We start from the raw sequence: 17,746 nt of genomic DNA, 5'->3' as shown, positions 1-17,746 counted from the left end.
AGAAAAAATTGTTTTATGGTATTTGTTAAACGCTTACTATGTGTCAAACATTTTCTAAGTGCTGGGGTTGTTACAGGTTAATTAGGTTGCGCACAGTTCCTGTCCTCCATTAGGCTGACAGTCCAAGTTGGACGGAGAACAGGAGAACTGAGGCACAGAGAAGTTAGTTAAGTGACTTGTCCAAGGGCACACAGAAAGCATTTGGTAGAGGCAGGACTAGAACCCAGGTCCTCTCACTTCCAGGCACAGGTGCTGTCCACTTGGCCATGCTCCTTCTAGATATATTTGAGCAGAAGCCAACTAATCTCATCATTGGTATTTTATCTTATTGCCATAAAGATACAGCAGGGAGGAATTTAATTAATCAGTCATTTATTGAGCCCTTACTGTATGCAGAACACTGTACTAAACACTTAGTGGAATAGAACATAATGGGGTTAGCAGACATGTTCCCTGCCCACAAAGAGATTACAGTCCCGAGGAATTAGTATGGGAGATAGCCATCCCACTAGGCATGAGTGGTAAAGTGTGTTTCTTGTTTCCCAAAAGTTAGCCAAGGTGATGAACTAAGTGAAAGCAGTGTTGCTATTTATATTATGCCTAAAAGCTGGGTTTTTCATAGCAGAGTATATAATTTTAACTGTTTTGAGGAGGGAAAAGTTCTCTACAACTATAGTGGTATTCTTTTTTTTTTTGGTATTGTGAGAAGTTTCATTTTCTAACTGATCATTTTATTTTTAATTTGCCCTTGTGAGCATTTTGCTATGATGCAGTTGAATGCAAGAAACAGAAAACCCTTTGGGTGCAGCAAGAGTGGGAAGAGTTGCCAATTGTGCAAATTTAGGAAAGCTTAATTGGCCTCATCAAATAAGCATCACAGTTCCATGTTCCCTAAAAGATTGAGTTGGTTGGCTGATAAATCTTGACTCGGATGCGTTTTCCAATAGGATATGAGTATGGGATTGGGTTTTGGTTGGGGTGATCTACCCTGTGGACCAAACTAATTCTCGTGCATTTTAATTTTAGACTTAGCATTCTTTTATGAATTACTGTCATGCATTTTAATAGTTGGGGTTTTTTTGTAACAAGTTCCTGGAGTTGACTAAGATTATTCAGTACCAATTCTGTACTTACACTATGTTTAGATTTGCTCTCATTCTACGGTTCTCTAACACAGTTTAGATTTGCTGTCATTCATTTAAGCTGAATGAATGGCAGTTTTCACATTCACAGAGAATTTGGTATCCTAGAGAGGCAAGGAACGAGGCAAGCTGAATTTGTAACTGCAGTGATAATAGCCAGCCATCGTAGACATCCTATCTAAAGACTAATGCATCCAGTCAGCCCTTTTTGCAGTTGCTACATCTTTATTACATTTTTCTCATTTACAAAGTTTAAGCCCAGGCCTGGTCTATTTTCACATATAAATAGGAAGGTAATTAGAAGTGAAAGAACATGAGAAGTATTTTTATTAATGCAAGAGTATTAGGATTTGGCCTTAATTTGGGATTCCATAATTAATTCATGATAACATTCAGTAAATACAGAGGCAAAAGCAATTCCTAAAGATATTGAGGGAGCTTCCTGAAATATCATATATCATAAAACACTGAATCCTACTCTGACCTTAATCTACAGACCCTTTTATCCTGTTGTATTGGGGGTGGCGGGGGGCTTTTTTATTTCCATTGACTTACTTTTCCCTTCCCAGAGGGAAGTGGCCCACATACCAAATCAAGCAGAGCAGTAGTGGATAATATGGATTCCAGCCTCGCATTCCCCCCATTAATGCATGATAAAACTTTTTTGCTTTTAATTTTTTAGCCTTACAATCTTCTTCATGCTTTGGGGTGGAAATTGGTTTCTGTACTTCGGTCACAGGGAGATTTTCCCCATCTAAGCCAGGCTGATTACTTCTTTCCCCCCCCCTCAGTATCTGGTGATGTTTGGGACCAGTATGCAGTAGGTGAGAATTCTGTGTAATTCCTTCATCCCAGAAATCGTTTCATATTTATATTCAACAATCCTCGAATGCAGCGGTGGGCATAGACTGTAAACTTATTGTGGGCAGGGAACATGCTTACCAACTCTGTTTTATTGTGCTCTCCCAGACTCTTAATATAATGCCCTGCACACAGTAAGCACTCAATAGATATGATTGGTTGATTGCATAGAATTATCTGCCCTGTGGAGCAACTCTCTAGTCTCCAATAATGTGACCATCTCTGGGTTGTGATCTAACCTAGGTGAAACAAGCTCCTTGTGGGTAGGTATCGTCTTTGCATACTCTGTTGTATTGTACTCTCTCAAGTGCTTAGTGCCTGGTACATAATAAGCGCATAACAGAAATAATTTAAAAACAAAAAAAAGCTTTCCACCTCCCCGTCCCAGTTACATTTTAATTTTCTTTGTCTTGTTTTGGCTTCCTAATTGTCATAATTAACTTTTATCGAAAGTTATCTGTGGCATATGGTCTACTTCTCTTAACTTTATTGGACGATTTAAAGCCATTATTTACAATCTTCTGGTTTCCTTTTAGGTGGTATAGCTGCATGCTGGGCAAGAAATGCAGTTTGGCTCCATTGAAAGAAGAGCTTCGTATTCAAGGGGTAAGACTTGTCATTCTTATTCAGGCTCATGCCTCCTCAGTGATGACATTTGAACATACAGTCCCTGCTTCTGTAAAACTTCATGCTATGAGAAAACTGTCATAACCAGGGACTCATTGGGAATTAATGGATAAAGGATAGATAATACCTGATTATGCCTGGAAGCTCTAGTTGGTGGGGCCAGGCATAAGCTCTCAAGATTCTTCCCAGTCTCCCCAGTTCTGTTTACGGACGTGGTGACTCCATCAAGCAAGCCAGTATTTCAGCGATTTAGTTGAGAAACCCTGAAAGGTGTTCCATTTGCCTGCCTTCTAGCCTACTCAGTCCCCGAGGAACGCTCAAGTGACCACTTAGAGCCGTCATTGGCTCTAAAAATAAACCGCCACTTGAACCGCCTGGCAAACTCCTTTTTGAAGAGCCAAATCGCGGGCCCTGCCCGCCTTTACCTTCAAGCCAGTTCCTTCCCGCTTCTCTCAGGGCTTGTGGAAAAGATACGACTGAGACGGAAAGGTCCCTACATAAGGCTGATCACTCTAGTTGGGTATGTGTGGCTCGGTGTGCCAGAGTGAAGTGAAAATTATCCTTCTTACAAGCAAGTGCAGAGTTACAAGCCTTAATACTACAGCTAATTTCGTGTCTGCCTATTCTAGGTCCCGAAAGTCACCCACACTGAATTTTGTCAGGGACGAACAATGAGATGGGCCTTGGCTTGGAGTTTTTATGATGATGTAACAGTGCCTGTAAGTACTTAGCTCTCTGGTGTGCGTGCTTCTTGAAATGTGGGGGTTTGCTGAGAGAAGCAGTGTGGTGTAGTGGATAGAGCACAGGCCTGAGATTGGAGCGGCCTGGGTTCTAATTCCAGCTCCACCACTTGTCGGCTCTGGGACCGTGGGAAGGTCACTGCACACGTGACTCTGTGTGTCATGTCCCTCATCTGGAAAATGGGCATTAAGACTGTAAGCCTCATGAAACCGGGAATGTGTCCAACCCAATTTGCTCATGTACACCCCTGGTGCTTAATACAGTGTCCAGCACATAGTAAGTGCTTAACAAATAGCATTTGAAAAAAAATGGTGTTGAAGTTTTCTGTTGACTAACCCACCCAGGCCTGCTTTTCAGAAGCATACGGTGGGAGTTCTTCCCATGCAGTTAGTAAGGATCTGTCCATTCAGCCATTCCCAATTCTTCCAGCTAGGATTTTGCAAAAGAGAGAATTCTGCCCAGTGGATTGACATGCTTTGGTATTTAAAGCTTACTTCCAAAATCATATTTGTCTTGAATTTTAACATATTATGATTGCATTTAATAAGCACTTTCTATGTGTTAAGCATTTGTGTAGATACAAGCTTTAGCGATTGGACACAGTTCCTGTCCCCCTTCTATCGTATCTTGATTTTACAGATGAGGAAACGGAGGCCCAGAGGTGTGGTGACTTGCCCACAGTCACACAGTAGGCTCAGGACAGCTTGCACTTGAAGCTGGGCCCCGACTTCCAGTCCTGTGCTCTTTCTACTGACCAAACTGCCTTTTTTTTAAAATTAGTCAAAGTGGACCGGTATACTACTCCTGAAGAAGTGGAAATGTGCTTTAAAGTAGCATAATGGGAAGAAAGTTTCCATCTTGGAAATTGTCCATCTTTTCATGTGAACCTGTAAATTCCGTGAAGGAAGGACTCCAGTCTGCTCCCAAGAAAAATAATTTAACCAAAATAATCTTCTTCCACTTCCTTTTTCTGGGTCTAAGTCGTTGTTCGTAAAGCAGGTTTTGCTGTGTTGACACATTGAGCTGTCATTATCACTTTATTGGCTACACCCTTTTAAATTTAACCAGAAAAACTTGCAGAAACACATGAAGTATGTGGAGTCTTTTAAAATTCCCTCATTGCCCTGTGCCTTGCTATTTGTGCCACTCAGTCTTTACCTCTCTTCCTCTGACTGACGGTGACTATCTGTGGTTGCCTGAGAGAAACCCTGGGCTTCAGCCATGGTAGCTTGCTCCTGAGATGTAAATCCAGGGGCAAGAATGCTAACAAACAACACGTGGGTTCTTCTGTTTCTTTTAGAGTGGGTGAGTTGGAAATATTAGTGTTGCGATGTGGACAGGTAACGTACCTAACAACTGTGTGTTTTTTCTCTCCCAAGTGCTTAACTTAAAACAGTGCTCAATAAATGATCGATTGATAGATCAAACTCCCCCTTACTCTGCTCAGTCTATGATGATAACTCTGATGTTGCCCGGTGTCTCTTAAAACAATATTGCTCTTGCCACATTTCACCAACTTTTCCAGTGCAGGTCCAGAAGAGGCCTCAATCAATCAGTGATATTTATTGAGCACTTACTGTGTGCAGGGCACTGTATTAAGTGCTTGGGAGAGTCCAGTACAAGTGTGTTAGCAGACATGTATCCTGCTTACGGTCTAGAGGGGGAGACAGACATTAATATAAATAAATAATGTATAATATAGAATTTAAACATATATACTAGACTCTAAGCTCATTATGGGCAGGGAACATGTCTTCTAATTCTGTTGTACTGTACTCTCCCAAACGCTTAGTACAGTGCTTTGCACATAGCTCTCAATATTTGATGGATGTACATAACTGACTGGGATAGTGCTGGTGGCAAAGGGCCCCCAATACAGATCTGTTATTTATATAAATGTCTGTCTTCCTCTCTAGACTGTAAACAGCTTTTGGGCTGGGAATGTGCCTGTTATATTGTACTCTCCCAAGCGCTTAGTACAGTGCCCTGCAAACAGTAAGGGCTCAATAAATACAATTGATTGAGTTGCCAGAAGGCTAGTTGTTTTCTGTACTGGTTTTCACACACCTGTTGAAAGAACGACTCCATTTTGGATAACCTGCCTGAGAAGCGGGGGCCTAGGAGCGCTACGCGCTCTGTCGAGATGAAAGGAGAATCTTTGCATGCCAAACCAAGAGGGGTGGGAAATGAGGGCAGGGTATCCCACCAAATGGTTTAAAGAATTACTATCGGGTGGGATCTTTCCCCTGCAGACAACAGCAGCTGCAGTGGACTCAAGCTGCACCTGTTTCCATATGCTTTTTGCTTAACCTCCTTTCCCACATGGGTTGGCACCACAGAAAAAGTAATAATTAGTGCTGCTGGCACTATATTCAGGGGAAGCTCTGTTAGTACAATAGCATGCTCATATCTGTGTGTGTGTATGCGAGTCAATCTTGAACACCAAAAGGGAGTCTGTTTCTCTCTCTGGAAAAAAAAAAACAGCTTGTTTTCAAAAGCTACAGCCCAAGCCTCCCTCAACCCTATTGGTTCTGTTCAGTTTCTCACAATGGAAGAATGTGGTTGGCGAGCGGTTTCGTTTTTCTCTGGTGTCGGATCATTCGTCACCCCCGCCCCCCACCCCGTTTGTAATGCATTCCCAAGCGTTCCATTAGACGCGCTTAAACCGCTACAGGAAAAGTGGTCATTTCTGATTTGTAGTAACCCAGCAACAGTTTCTTAGCAGTGGAGCACTCGATGTGTGCGCAAATCAGAAGCCACTTTCCCTGAGGGTGGGCTGGCAGAATGGTGCTGGGGCGGGTGGAGGGGAGGGGAGGGATTTGGGGGGTTTGATGATGGGTTGTTTCCAGTGCCCCACGCTTGGACAAAGCGCTCACCTTGATTACCCTTCAGATCTGGTGAAGATGAAGAAAGGAAGCCCGTTAGGTTGAAATATTGGCCTACTTTTTTTTTTTTACCTTCCAGTTTAAGCGTGCAAGTTTCTATGGCAACTTGCGTTTTCCCTTCTGCCAGGCCTACTAACTCGTTTCTGTTAGAGTTGAGGGCTGAGAGAATTTTATTTCTCTGCCAAGTCCAGCACCTCTTCCGAGCCCACTACTCGGGTTGAGTTTGTCTTAGCAACAGAAAGCCAGATGCCAATGTTGGTAGAATTCTTGCAGAATCATTTCTGGCTAGCGATGAGGACAAGGAACGCATCTCAGTGAATGTTCTTTTTTTGATTCCAGCAAGAAGGTTTGATTGCCTCTTTAGCTCAATTTTGAGTTACAACTCTACCCGTGGGGAAACCCTAGCCCCAGTTCTTGTGTGCTTAGAAAGCGTGACAACTGTATGCTTTCTGAAGGAGCGGGGAAAAAGAAATCTCTAAATTAGATAACCTCTTCTTGAGCCTTGCCCAGAAATTTGCTTTAGGGAATCAATCAATCAATCAATCAATCGTATTTATTGAGCGCTTACTATGTGCAGAGCACTGTACTAAGCGCTTGGGAAGTACAAATTGGCATCACATAGAGACAGTCCCTACCCAACAGTGGGCTCACAGTCTAAAAGGGGGAGACAGAGAACTGAACCAAACATACCAACAAAATAAAATAAGTAGGATAGAAATGTACAAGTAAAATAAATAAATAAATAAATAAAAAGAGTAATAAATATGTACAACCATATATACATATATACAGGTGCTGTGGGGAAGGGAAGGAGGTAAGACGGGGGGATGGAGAGGGGGACGAGGGGGAGAGGAAAGAAGGGGCTCAGTCTGGGAAGGCCTCCTGGAGGAGGTGAGCTCTCAGCAGGGCCTTGAAGGGAGGAAGAGAGCTAGCTTGGCGGATGGGCAGAGGGAGGGCATTCCAGGCCCGGGGGATGACGTGGGCCGGGGGTCGATGGCGGGACAGGCGAGAGCGAGGTACAGTGAGGAGATTAGTGGTGGAGGAGCGGAGGGTGCGGGCTGGGCAGTAGAAGGAGAGAAGGGAGGTGAGGTAGGAGGGGGCGAGGTGATGGACAGCCTTGAAGCCCAGGGTGAGGAGTTTCTGCTTGATGCGCAGATTGATCGGTAGCCATTGGAGGTTTTTGAGGAGGGGAGTAATATGCCCAGAGCGTTTCTGGACAAAGATAATCCGGGCAGCAGCATGAAGTATGGATTGAAGTGGAGAGAGACACGAGGATGGGAGATCAGAGAGAAGGCTAGTGCAGTAGTCCAGACGGGATAGGATGAGAGCTTGAATTAGCAGGGTAGCGGTTTGGATGGAGAGGAAAGGGCGGATCTTGGCAATGTTGCGGAGCTGAGACCGGCAGGTTTTGGTGACGGCTTGGATGTGAGGGGTGAATGAGAGAGCGGAGTCGAGGATGACACCAAGGTTGCGGGCTTGTGAGACGGGAAGGATGGTAGTGCCGTCAACAGAGATGGGAAAGTCAGGGAGAGGACAAGGTTTGGGAGGGAAGACAAGGAGCTCAGTCTTCGACATGTTGAGCTTTAGGTGGCGGGCGGACATCCAGATGGAGATGTCCTGAAGGCAGGAGGAGATGCGAGCCTGGAGGGAGGGGGAGAGAGCAGGGGCAGAGATGTAGATCTGGGTGTCATCAGCGTAGAGATGATAGTTGAAGCCGTGGGAGCGAATGAGGTCACCAAGGGAGTGAGTGTAGATTGAGAACAGAAGGGGACCAAGCACTGAACCTTGGGGAACCCCCACAGTAAGAGGATGGGAGGGGGAGGAGGAGCCTGCAAAAGAGACTGAGAAAGAACGACCGGAGAGATAAGAGGAGAACCAGGAGAGGACGGAGTCTGTGAAGCCAAGGTCAGATAACGTGTTGAGGAGAAGGGGGTGGTCCACAGTGTCAAAGGCAGCTGAGAGGTCGAGGAGGATTAGGACAGAGTATGAGCCGTTGGATTTGGCAAGCAGGAGGTCATTGGTGACCTTTGAGAGCGCAGTTTCCGTGGAATGAAGGGGACGGAAGCCAGACTGGAGGGGGTCGAGGAGAGAGTTGTTGTTGAGGAATTCTAGGCAGCGCGTGTAGACAACTCGTTCAAGGAGTTTGGAAAGGAATGGTAGGAGGGATATGGGACGATAACTAGAAGGTGAGGTGGGGTCAAGAGAGGGTTTTTTTAGGATGGGAGAGACATGGGCATGTTTGAAGGCAGAGGGGAAGGAAGGAACCAGTGGAGAGTGAGCGGTTGAAGATGGAAGTGAGTGTGTGTGTGTTGTGCTCTGTGTAGGAAAAACCATTCCCAAATGTCCCAGCTCAGCTGTTGGCTTGGGCCTTCTGGGAGACAGAGAGAGTGTGTTTTGTGCTCTCTTTTAAGAAAAACCTTTCCCAAATGTCCCTGCTTAGCTGTTGGGGGGGCGGGGGGGGGGGGGGGGTGTTTTGCTCTCTGTTAGGAAAAATGATTCTCAAATGTCACAGCTCAGCTGTTGGCTTGGGCCCTCTCCATGAAGGGTGTTGGCCAAGGATCCACCTTCTGAAGGGTTTGAAGTCAACAGGCTCAGCGAAGGAGCGCAAGCGTGATCGCATTCGGGGTGAGGCGTGGCAAGGCTGTGTGTCATCCGCCTGAATGAGATCAGCCAGCAGGTTGGTGCTACCCTAGGTAGGAAGCGCAGTGGCAGGCAGGGAGCTAAGGACTTTTCTGTGTGCCACAGGTGCAGGCCAAATCTCAGGGCTGGAAAGACTTTCCTTGGTTCATATGTGCTTCTCCCCTGACTTGTGTACCAAAAGCACAAGAAGTCGAGGGCTCAGTGGCTCACAACAGCCTAAATTCCCGGGGAGCAGTTGGACAAATGGGAATAGAAAGGTGAGGCACAGCATATTGGCTCCTGTTTACCCCCACTGCCAGCTTTCATGTAGGGCCTGAGCCTGCGCTGGGCTAATGCCTGCTCCAGACTCTCCACCACTTGTCAGCTGTATGACTTTAGGCAAGTCACTTCACTTCTCTGTACCTCAGTTACCTCATCTGTAAAATGGGGATTAAGACTGTGAACCCCACGTGGGACAATCTTGATTACCTTGTATCTGCCCTAGCGCTTAGAACGGTGGTTGGCACATAGTAAGTGTTTAACAAATGCCATCATTATTAAGCCCACGGAGGGAACAACAGATGGATCCCTGCCTTCCACCTCACTTCCTCCGTTCCTGACAGATGCCAGTCCTCTGGGGCTCCTTAACACAGTGCCCCGGCCCTGGCTGTCCAGCCCAGAGGTTCCGGTGGCCGTTCCCGTTAGTCACTAGGGTTTTCCATTATATCCGGGTTTTACGGTTCCAGTTTCTTTAATGGAAATCCTGGGCAGCTGTCAAATTTCAGGGAAGGCAGAAAGGGACAGTCGGCTGGTCTGGGATTTCTCTGCCTAATCCATCTGCTGGTCTCCTCTTCCTTTTCTCTACCCCTTGTTGTTGGAGGCCTTCCCAGACTGAGCCCCTTCCTTCCTCTCCCCCTCGTCCCCCTCTCCATCCCCCCATCTTACCTCCTTCCCTTCCCCACAGCACCTGTATATATGTATATATGGTTGTACATATTTATTACTCTATTTATTTATTTATTTATCTTGTACATTTCTATCCTATTTATTTTATTTTGTTGGTATGTTTGGTTCTGTTCTCTGTCTCCCCCTTTTAGACTGTGAGCCCACTGTTGGGTAGGGACTGTCTCTATGTGTTGCCAATTTGTACTTCCCAATCAATCAATCAATCAATCGTATTAGTACAAGCGCTTAATACAGTGCTCTGCACATAGTAAGCGCTCAATAAATACGATTGATTGATTGATTGATTGTTGTTCACCAGTCCCAGAGAAACTTTTTACATCAGGCGTGAAGAAAGGAAACCTCAGGCAAACCGCGTCTTGTGGAGCCGAGGTTGACTGTGGGGAAGGACTGGGGGGGCCCTTGGGCAAGGCTCAGCACACCATCCGAGCTTCAGAGCCCAATCACTCTTCTTTTGGCTGATGTCCTCCCTGTCTCGCAGCCCTTTTCACATACCGACACTCGCTTGTACCCCCTCACCACCTCCCCCTGAAGGATGGGGTCTCCTGCCACAAACAATGGCAAAGCCTCAGTTCGGGCCTAAAGACTTCAGGACGGAGAACCCAGGAGAAGCAATAGGGAGCAGCCCTCGTGGTTGGCGCAGTGCCACTGGCTCTCTTGTCCCTAAAGCCAGATGCCGGCTGGGGCAGCAAAGATAATGATAGGCAAGCCAGGGGAGGGGTGGGGTTGGCACAACACACTGGTCGGGGCACACGAGAGTTTTATAGTGGCCACAGCAGAGGCCAAGGCTGAGCCTGTGCACTGTAGGACCAGCGAGCCGGTTGCCTGAGTAGCCACCTCGAAAACCACTGCGGTCTCTGCCGCCCAAGCTTGCCGACTCCCTGAACCTGTCCACTACGCAGGAAGAGATGTACTTTTTTTTTTAATAGTATTTAAGACCTATGTTCCAGGCACTGTTCTAGGTGCTGGGGTAGATACAAGCTAATTAGGTTGGAAGCAGTCCGTGTCCCACATGGGGCTTACAGTCTTAAATCCCCATTTTACAGAGAAGTGAAGTGACTTGCCCAAGGTCACACCGCAGACAGGTGACGGAGGCAGAATTAGAACCCAGGGCCTTCTGACTTTGTCAGTCATATTTATTGAGCACTTACTGCATGCAGAGCAGTGTACTTCCAGGTCCTTGATCTATCTACTAGGCCACATTGCTTCCAACCCCCCAGAGGAATCCTAGAAGGTCTTTGATGGAAGAAGTATTTCTAAGAGGCTAGCTTTGCCGTAGTGGATCTGTTCTTCATCATCATCATCATCAATCATATTTATTGAGCGCTTACTGTGTGCAGAGCACTGTACTAAGCGCTTGGGAAGTACAAGTTGGCAACATATAGAGACAGTCCCTACCCAACAGTGGGCTCACAGTCTAAAAGGGGGAGACAGAGAACAAAACCAAACATACTAGCAAAATAAAATGAATAGATATGTACAAGTAAAATAAATAAATAGAGTAACAAATATGTACAAACAAATATACATATATACAGGTGCTGTGGGGAAGGGAAAGAGGTAAGATGGGGGGATGGAGAGGGGGAAAGGAAGGAAGGGGCTCAGTCTGGGAAGGCCTCCTGGAGTAGGTGAGCTCTCAGTAGGGCCTTATGTATTCTGAATGATGCGGGCATATCAGGTCACCCCATCTGAATCCATCATTTAATCTATGGTATTTATTGAGTGCTTACTATGTGCAGAGCATTGTACTAAGTGCTTGGGAGAGTACAATGCGACAGAATTAGCAGACAGCTTACAGTCTAGAGGAGAGTCATCTGTCCAAACTGGCTGTTTCTATGTGGGACAGGGACTGTGTTCAACCTGATTAGCCTGTATCCACCCCAGCGCATAATGCAGTGCCTGGCACATAGTAAGCGCTTAACAAATATTATTAAAATGGAAGAAGTGTGCATGCACTTTGGTCTCAACCCCATAGACGCTTAGGTTCCTCCCTCCCTTCCCCCAGCACTTATGTACATATCCTTTTACTCTTTTGCTTCTCCTACCTGTATTATTATTTTAATGTCTATCTCCCTCACTAGAACGCAGAGATCGTCCAACTCTATTTTATTATACTCTCCCAAGCAGTTAGTACAGTGCTGTACACGCAATAAGCAGTTAATAAATAACATTGATCAATTGGTTGTAGATCCTGTATATAAGGCGCAAGGCGCACTTGGCCCATTTTGTATTGTCATTTAGACAGGTTGGGATTGGAGAGGTTGTTCTAATCTGAAATCAGCAGTAAATTGGTCTTCTAGTCCTTTGCATTAAACCAGATTACCCTGTGTAAAGCATTGATTTTTTTTTTAAGACTTTAAAGTGTTGAATTATTTATGGGCACATTGCCTGCTAAACTAGATTATGGCAGTTTGAGGGTGGTGTTCCTTTTTGAAATATATCTAGTTACTGACAATTTTATATCTTAAGTATGCTAGCAAAATAAGATAATTTTAATTGAAATTTGGGGGAAAAAGTGCCATACGTAGGTTTTCCTAATTTATTGTGCAGTGATTATAAGGCATAAAACCACAGTGATATCAAAGGCTTTGCAGATGAATTTAAGTGGTTATTTCCTAAGATCTGCTCATGCTATTCATTGCGTTTTAATATGACCCTGCAGTGCGAATCAGGATTTTTTTTTTTTACTTGCCAGAGCCCACGTGGAAGGGGAAGGGGAGTTGCATTTTTCTGAACAATACTGAAGTTAACGATCATAAATCCATATAAACACTTCATTTTGAAATTCATAGAGAATAAAATTGACACCCATGTGTTGAGTAATTGAGTAACCCGAACTAAAGCTGCATACAGGCCTTCTGGAAGAATAAGCTGCTGTTTAGGATCTGATATTTCTGAAGACCTGATTTCTCTAGGAACTGGGTTTGTGTTTTGACTTTTGTTGGAAAAAATGGGGTTTCACATGGGTGTCATCTGAAACCTTAAGTCGGGGCAATGAAGTTATCCGGCGTTTTTTCTAGGCTTGGGCTCCATTGTTGGATGGGAAGAAAGTATTGAGTAGAGGATCCTACTTGGAATGAGTTGGCAAGGACCAGAATCTGGAGGTGTTCCCCTTTTCTACGGGACCTGCCTCTTTTCCACCTCTAAGAGCGGCCAGCCATTTCCCTGGGAGAGCAGGAGGTACCTGGTTCTAAACCAGCCAGGGCAGGAAACATATCTGCCCATTCTGTTGTATTGTGCTCTCCCAAGTGCTTAGAACAGTGCTCTGCACAGTTTAAGCGCTCAATAAATACTACTGATTGATTGGCCAATCAATAACAGTAGATTGAATTGGCTCCAGTGTACCAGGTTTTAACACCGAAAGGGACTGTGCCTTCGTCAGGCATTGAGAGGGTCTGAAATGCTTCACTGGCACAGATCTATCACTTCAGCTGAGTCTAGTAGAGCTCTGGTGTTCCCTGAAGGACGATCACTGTCATGTTGGACACATCTTTGCTGTGGTTTGCTCATCTTTGCGTTAGGGGAGGCCAGCAGGGATTGCTCATTGCCGCTGTGACCTTTTACTTATAAAGTAGGTGACCTTTTTATATCTGGTTGTTTCCCACGCATTAATAAATCGTGACTCTCCCTACCCATGTAGGTTTTTCTCCTGTCTCTTCAGAGAACATGTTCCAATGTTTCTGAAAATACGAAGTGTGGTCTTTGGTAAGCACTTACTATGTGCCAAGCGCTGTACTAAAATCCTGGGGTAGATAGAAAATACTCTGATGAGACAGTCTCTGTCCCACACTGAGCTCAGAGGAGGGGGAACTAGTATTGACCCCCATTTTACACATGAGGAAACTGAAGCACAGGCAAGTGGCAGAACCAATTCTCCTGATTCCTAGGCCCAGGGTTCTTTTCACTAGGCTGCATTGCTAACTGCCCTATTTTGTGTGTGACCTCAGTCTTTCTCCTGGCTTGTTGGATGTAAGTGACACTATCCTTTCTTCTCTCCTGGTACAGAGCTTGCCAGACAAATGGTGGTAATAATTAATAATAATAATAATAATGGTATTAAGCACTTATTATGTGCCAGGACCTGTACTAAGCGCTGAGGTGGATGCAAGTAAATGTGTTAGACACAGCCCCTGTCCCATGTGGGGCTCACAGTCTCAATCCCCATTTTACAGATGAGGTAACTGAAGCCCAGAGAAGCGAATTGGCTTGCCCAAGGTCATACAACAGAAAAGTGGTATTTCTGCAGTAGGTTCAGGTGTCGATCCTTGACATAAAGCGCTCTTTGCCTTTTACTCCCAGGGTTCCTGGGTAATCACTGCTCCCTCAACGGCTATCTGAATCAGCCTGATCTTGCCAAAAAATACAGATGGAACAAGTCCAGACCCGGGAAAGGCCAGTCCACTATGGTTCATCCACAGAGCAACTGGCATATCCCCTTCTTTTGCCCTTTCGGTTAAATGCAGTCAAATCTTGAATAATTTTAAATTTTTTTTTAAAGCTTCCTCTCCCTTAGGGTCTCTGGCTACTTCCATTTCCTGGTTTTGAAATAAAAGGAAAACGTGAGAGTATTCGGGAAGTGCTACAGAGCTCTCTGATGGGGATAATGGCTTCCTCCAAAAGAATAAGCTAGTACCCTAACGCGAGGTTCATGTCTGATATCCTTTATTGTAATCAATTAGGACCTTACAATGTATTCCTGTCTAAATTTAAAAAAAAAAAGAAAATCAAATTTGAATTTAGTAATGACCTCCTATTCGGGAAATGCCTCTGAAACTGCGGGTGTTCTTTTTCTTTCTGTGTGTCCATTCTTGTCCAACCCTTATCCAAGACCTGAAAATTTATTTTTGAGCCTTCAAAGAGATTCTAACCCCAGTAGAGTGTCCTCTTTCCTCTTAAAGTTCCAAGGATCCTGAGGTGCTGTATACCTCTAATGATCCTGCACTTACGAGGATGAATCCTGGGAGAAGTTTTCATCCTTAAAGGGGGAAACAATACATATCCAGTGACGTAACCTGGCTTAAAAATGAAACTTTAGTCCCTCTAGTGGGTTGACCGAGAGACGATTTGTGTTCCGAACTGCGGTCGGGAGGGGGAAGATTGAGTAGTAGGGTGAAAGAGTAAGAAAAGCAACTTGATGTGAGTGAATCTCATTCTCCCAGGCACCGCAGTGACTGAAGACCTAAGACTTCAATACCTGCATAACCTGGTTTCCTCGATCCCTTTTTCTTCCAGTCACCTCCATCTAAGAAAAGAAAGCTCGAAAAGCCCAGGAAACCCATAACGTTTCTGGTTGTGGAGTCTATAATGAAAGAGTTGGCTGTCAAAGCTTTGGCCCTGGGCTACGATGCTGTGGGAGGCATAGCAGTCGTCACAACGTGGATCGAGAAAATCCTCACCGATCTGAAGGTATCCTGTTGATAAGATTCAGGCAGGTTCTTGAGATTTATTTATTTATTTATTTAAAGCAGACTCACAAGATTCTGTGTTGTTGGGTTTTTGTTTTTTTCGTCATTCCCCCCTCCCCTTAACAGGTCCGGCATAAACGGGTTCCCTGCGGAAAGGAGGAAGTCAGTCTGTTCCTAACAGCTGTAGAAAACTCTTGGGTCCACATTCGGAAAAAGAAAAGAGACAGGGTGAGGCAACTGCGTGAAGTCCCTCGGGCCCCCGAAGACTTGATCCAGGCCATGGGAGAAGGCAGAAACCTTCCTAAGGAGGCGGGCAGTTGCTGCCCCGGGGGGCTGCAGCAGGAGAACTCCCCCGCTGACCCCAGGGGGCCAGCGGGGGACCAGGTGTCGCCTCAGGGCTCCAGCCCCAATAAGGACTCTCCTGCACAAGAGAACAGCGAAAAGACCATGAAAGAGGAAGAGGAAGAGGAGGAACAGGAGATGGAAGAGGGGGGGCGATGGCGGCGATGCTGTCCAAGGAGGACCAGACGCTGTAGGAAGAAGCAGAGTCTCCGGCGATGTAGCCGAGGAGCCAGAGGCCCCCGAAGACGTTGGCGACTCAGCGGCCGGGCAGGAGAAACGGCCGGAAGGAGGAGGGAGCGGGCAGTTCCTGTTCAAGTGCTTGATCAACGTCAAGAAGGAAGGGGAGGCCGCGACAGTAGAGATGCATTGGGTTGAGGGGCAGAACAGGGACTTGATGAACCAACTCTGTACGTACTTACGCAACCAGATCTTACGACTCGTTGCTAGCTAGCCGCGCGGCCCGTGCCCGGTCGTAAGAGCGTGTCAGACGCCCGGCTGCCTTTTAGGTTCACTCTATTTTATTTTTTTCTGAAATACCTTTAGTCATTAAGGAAGACACTGCGCTGACAGATACCATATTTTTTTGTTTTTTAATTAAAGATAATTCCAGTGCGTCAGTTGTGGAGCAGATGACATCTATTTAGCTGCAGAGAGTTGATGTGTAGAGAGGAAGTAGCTGGGTAATCTGTGATTCAGCACAAAACAGAGCCCAGGAGACCATCTGCCTGGGTTGGACTTTAATCTGTTCGTGCCCAGTTGGCACCGCACTGGCTTCCCCGGGCAGGAGCCCTGTCCCTGATCTCCCCTGAGTCAGGGTCAAGCATCTGTTTGCTTTCTGGCAGAGAAGCTCCCTCAGCCAGCACAGCATTCGCGCTGTGGCCTATGTGGGACGGGAGGTTGCTTCTTCCCCGCCTCTCCCCAACGCGCACACACACTCACGCACACCCGTCGAGTCTCAGGCGGATCATCTGTTGCCTGCAGTCAGCATTCCTCACGGGTGAAGCCAACACCACTTACTCCTGTTCAGGGAGACCCTGGTGCTCTCGGATGGGAACCTGCCCTTAAATGGAAGGTGGTGAGTCAGAAGCCAGGCGGCGGGAAGGTGTGCCAGCCGGCGGAGCTCCACTGGGATCGGAAACCGCCGATGCATTCATTACATAACGCGTCAAAGGAGAAAGGAGCAACTCTGCCCCATTGGGTGCCTCCTCCCAGCAATAATGGGTAAGGCGGGCTCCGCTGAAATGCTTATTTCCCAGTAAGAAGTTAGTCCTAGCAGAAAGAGAGCTCCCAATCCTGTATTGGCTGGAGACCAGAAAGCCATGACCCCCCCCCACCCCCCAACTTCTGTGTTCTGGTCTCCCCAACTTGATTCAGTGCTGACCCGCCCCTGGCCCTCTAGCAAGCGAGATATCAAAGGCAAGTCTGAGGCTTGGTTTGCCATGAGGAAATGACCCTTCCTTCCGAGGTCGAGGAAGTAGAGGGCTCAGTAGACACATTTCTGCTGGCTTCTTGCCCCGGGGGGAGACACGGACATCCACGGGATTGAGAAAGGGAAGAGGTGAGAGCAGTTGGGAGGGAAGTGTCTTGGCCACCCCAACAATCTGGGTTCAGCTGTTCTTTCTGGCCGGCAGAGTTTGGGGAAAATGTGCTCCGACCAATCTGGATAGGCCAGGTGGGCAAAATGCATTTTGGAGGCCATATTGAAGGCTTCTGGTGAAGTGGGTGTTTTCTAATGGGAGCTAGCATGTCCCTTTGTCGGGAGTGTAGCTGGTGAGAAAATGTGGGTATTCATTCATTCAATCGTATTTATTGAGCGCCTACCGTGTGCAGAGCACTGTACTAAGCACTTAAGGGTATTAAAGGTATTATTAAGGGTATTCACTTCTAAGAAGTGGAATTGCTTGACCGCAGTGATTTGCTTAGATTCATATAAATTGAAATGAGCAGATTCCCCCTTAAGTGTGCAGTCCAAGTTCAGCCTGGATAAAGGGGCAGTCATCATGGTCCTCTCTAGAATTGACTTCTGTTCCCTGCCCCCCAGCCTACCCTCTTTCGGGAATCATGGCAGAGAGGAGACTTAGCTAGCTTACGACTGGGAAGGGCCCTTCTCCACCTCACTGGCCCTGCAGGACTATACCAAGAATAATAGTAATTGTGGCTT

General features: G+C 46.2%; 1 protein-coding gene across 1 annotated transcript in view; it reads left to right on the top strand.

The window, feature by feature from the left end:
• The window catches only part of METTL16 (methyltransferase like 16), a 40,375-nt gene extending 24,178 nt beyond the window's left edge, over positions 1–16,197 (top strand). Inside the window, 5 exon segments of the mRNA XM_038759192.1 lie at positions 2,540–2,609; positions 3,260–3,349; positions 15,071–15,244; positions 15,370–15,732; positions 15,734–16,197. Of these exon segments, the coding sequence (XP_038615120.1) occupies positions 2,540–2,609; positions 3,260–3,349; positions 15,071–15,244; positions 15,370–15,732; positions 15,734–16,036 (1,000 nt within the window). The 3' untranslated portion in view covers positions 16,037–16,197.
• The last annotated feature ends 1,549 nt before the right edge of the window (positions 16,198–17,746 follow it).

The sequence above is a fragment of the Tachyglossus aculeatus genome, chromosome 17 (assembly GCF_015852505.1).
Source record: "Tachyglossus aculeatus isolate mTacAcu1 chromosome 17, mTacAcu1.pri, whole genome shotgun sequence".
In the NCBI taxonomy this organism is placed as follows: domain Eukaryota; kingdom Metazoa; phylum Chordata; class Mammalia; order Monotremata; family Tachyglossidae; genus Tachyglossus; species Tachyglossus aculeatus.
This window is presented reverse-complemented; position numbering and strand designations above follow the sequence as displayed.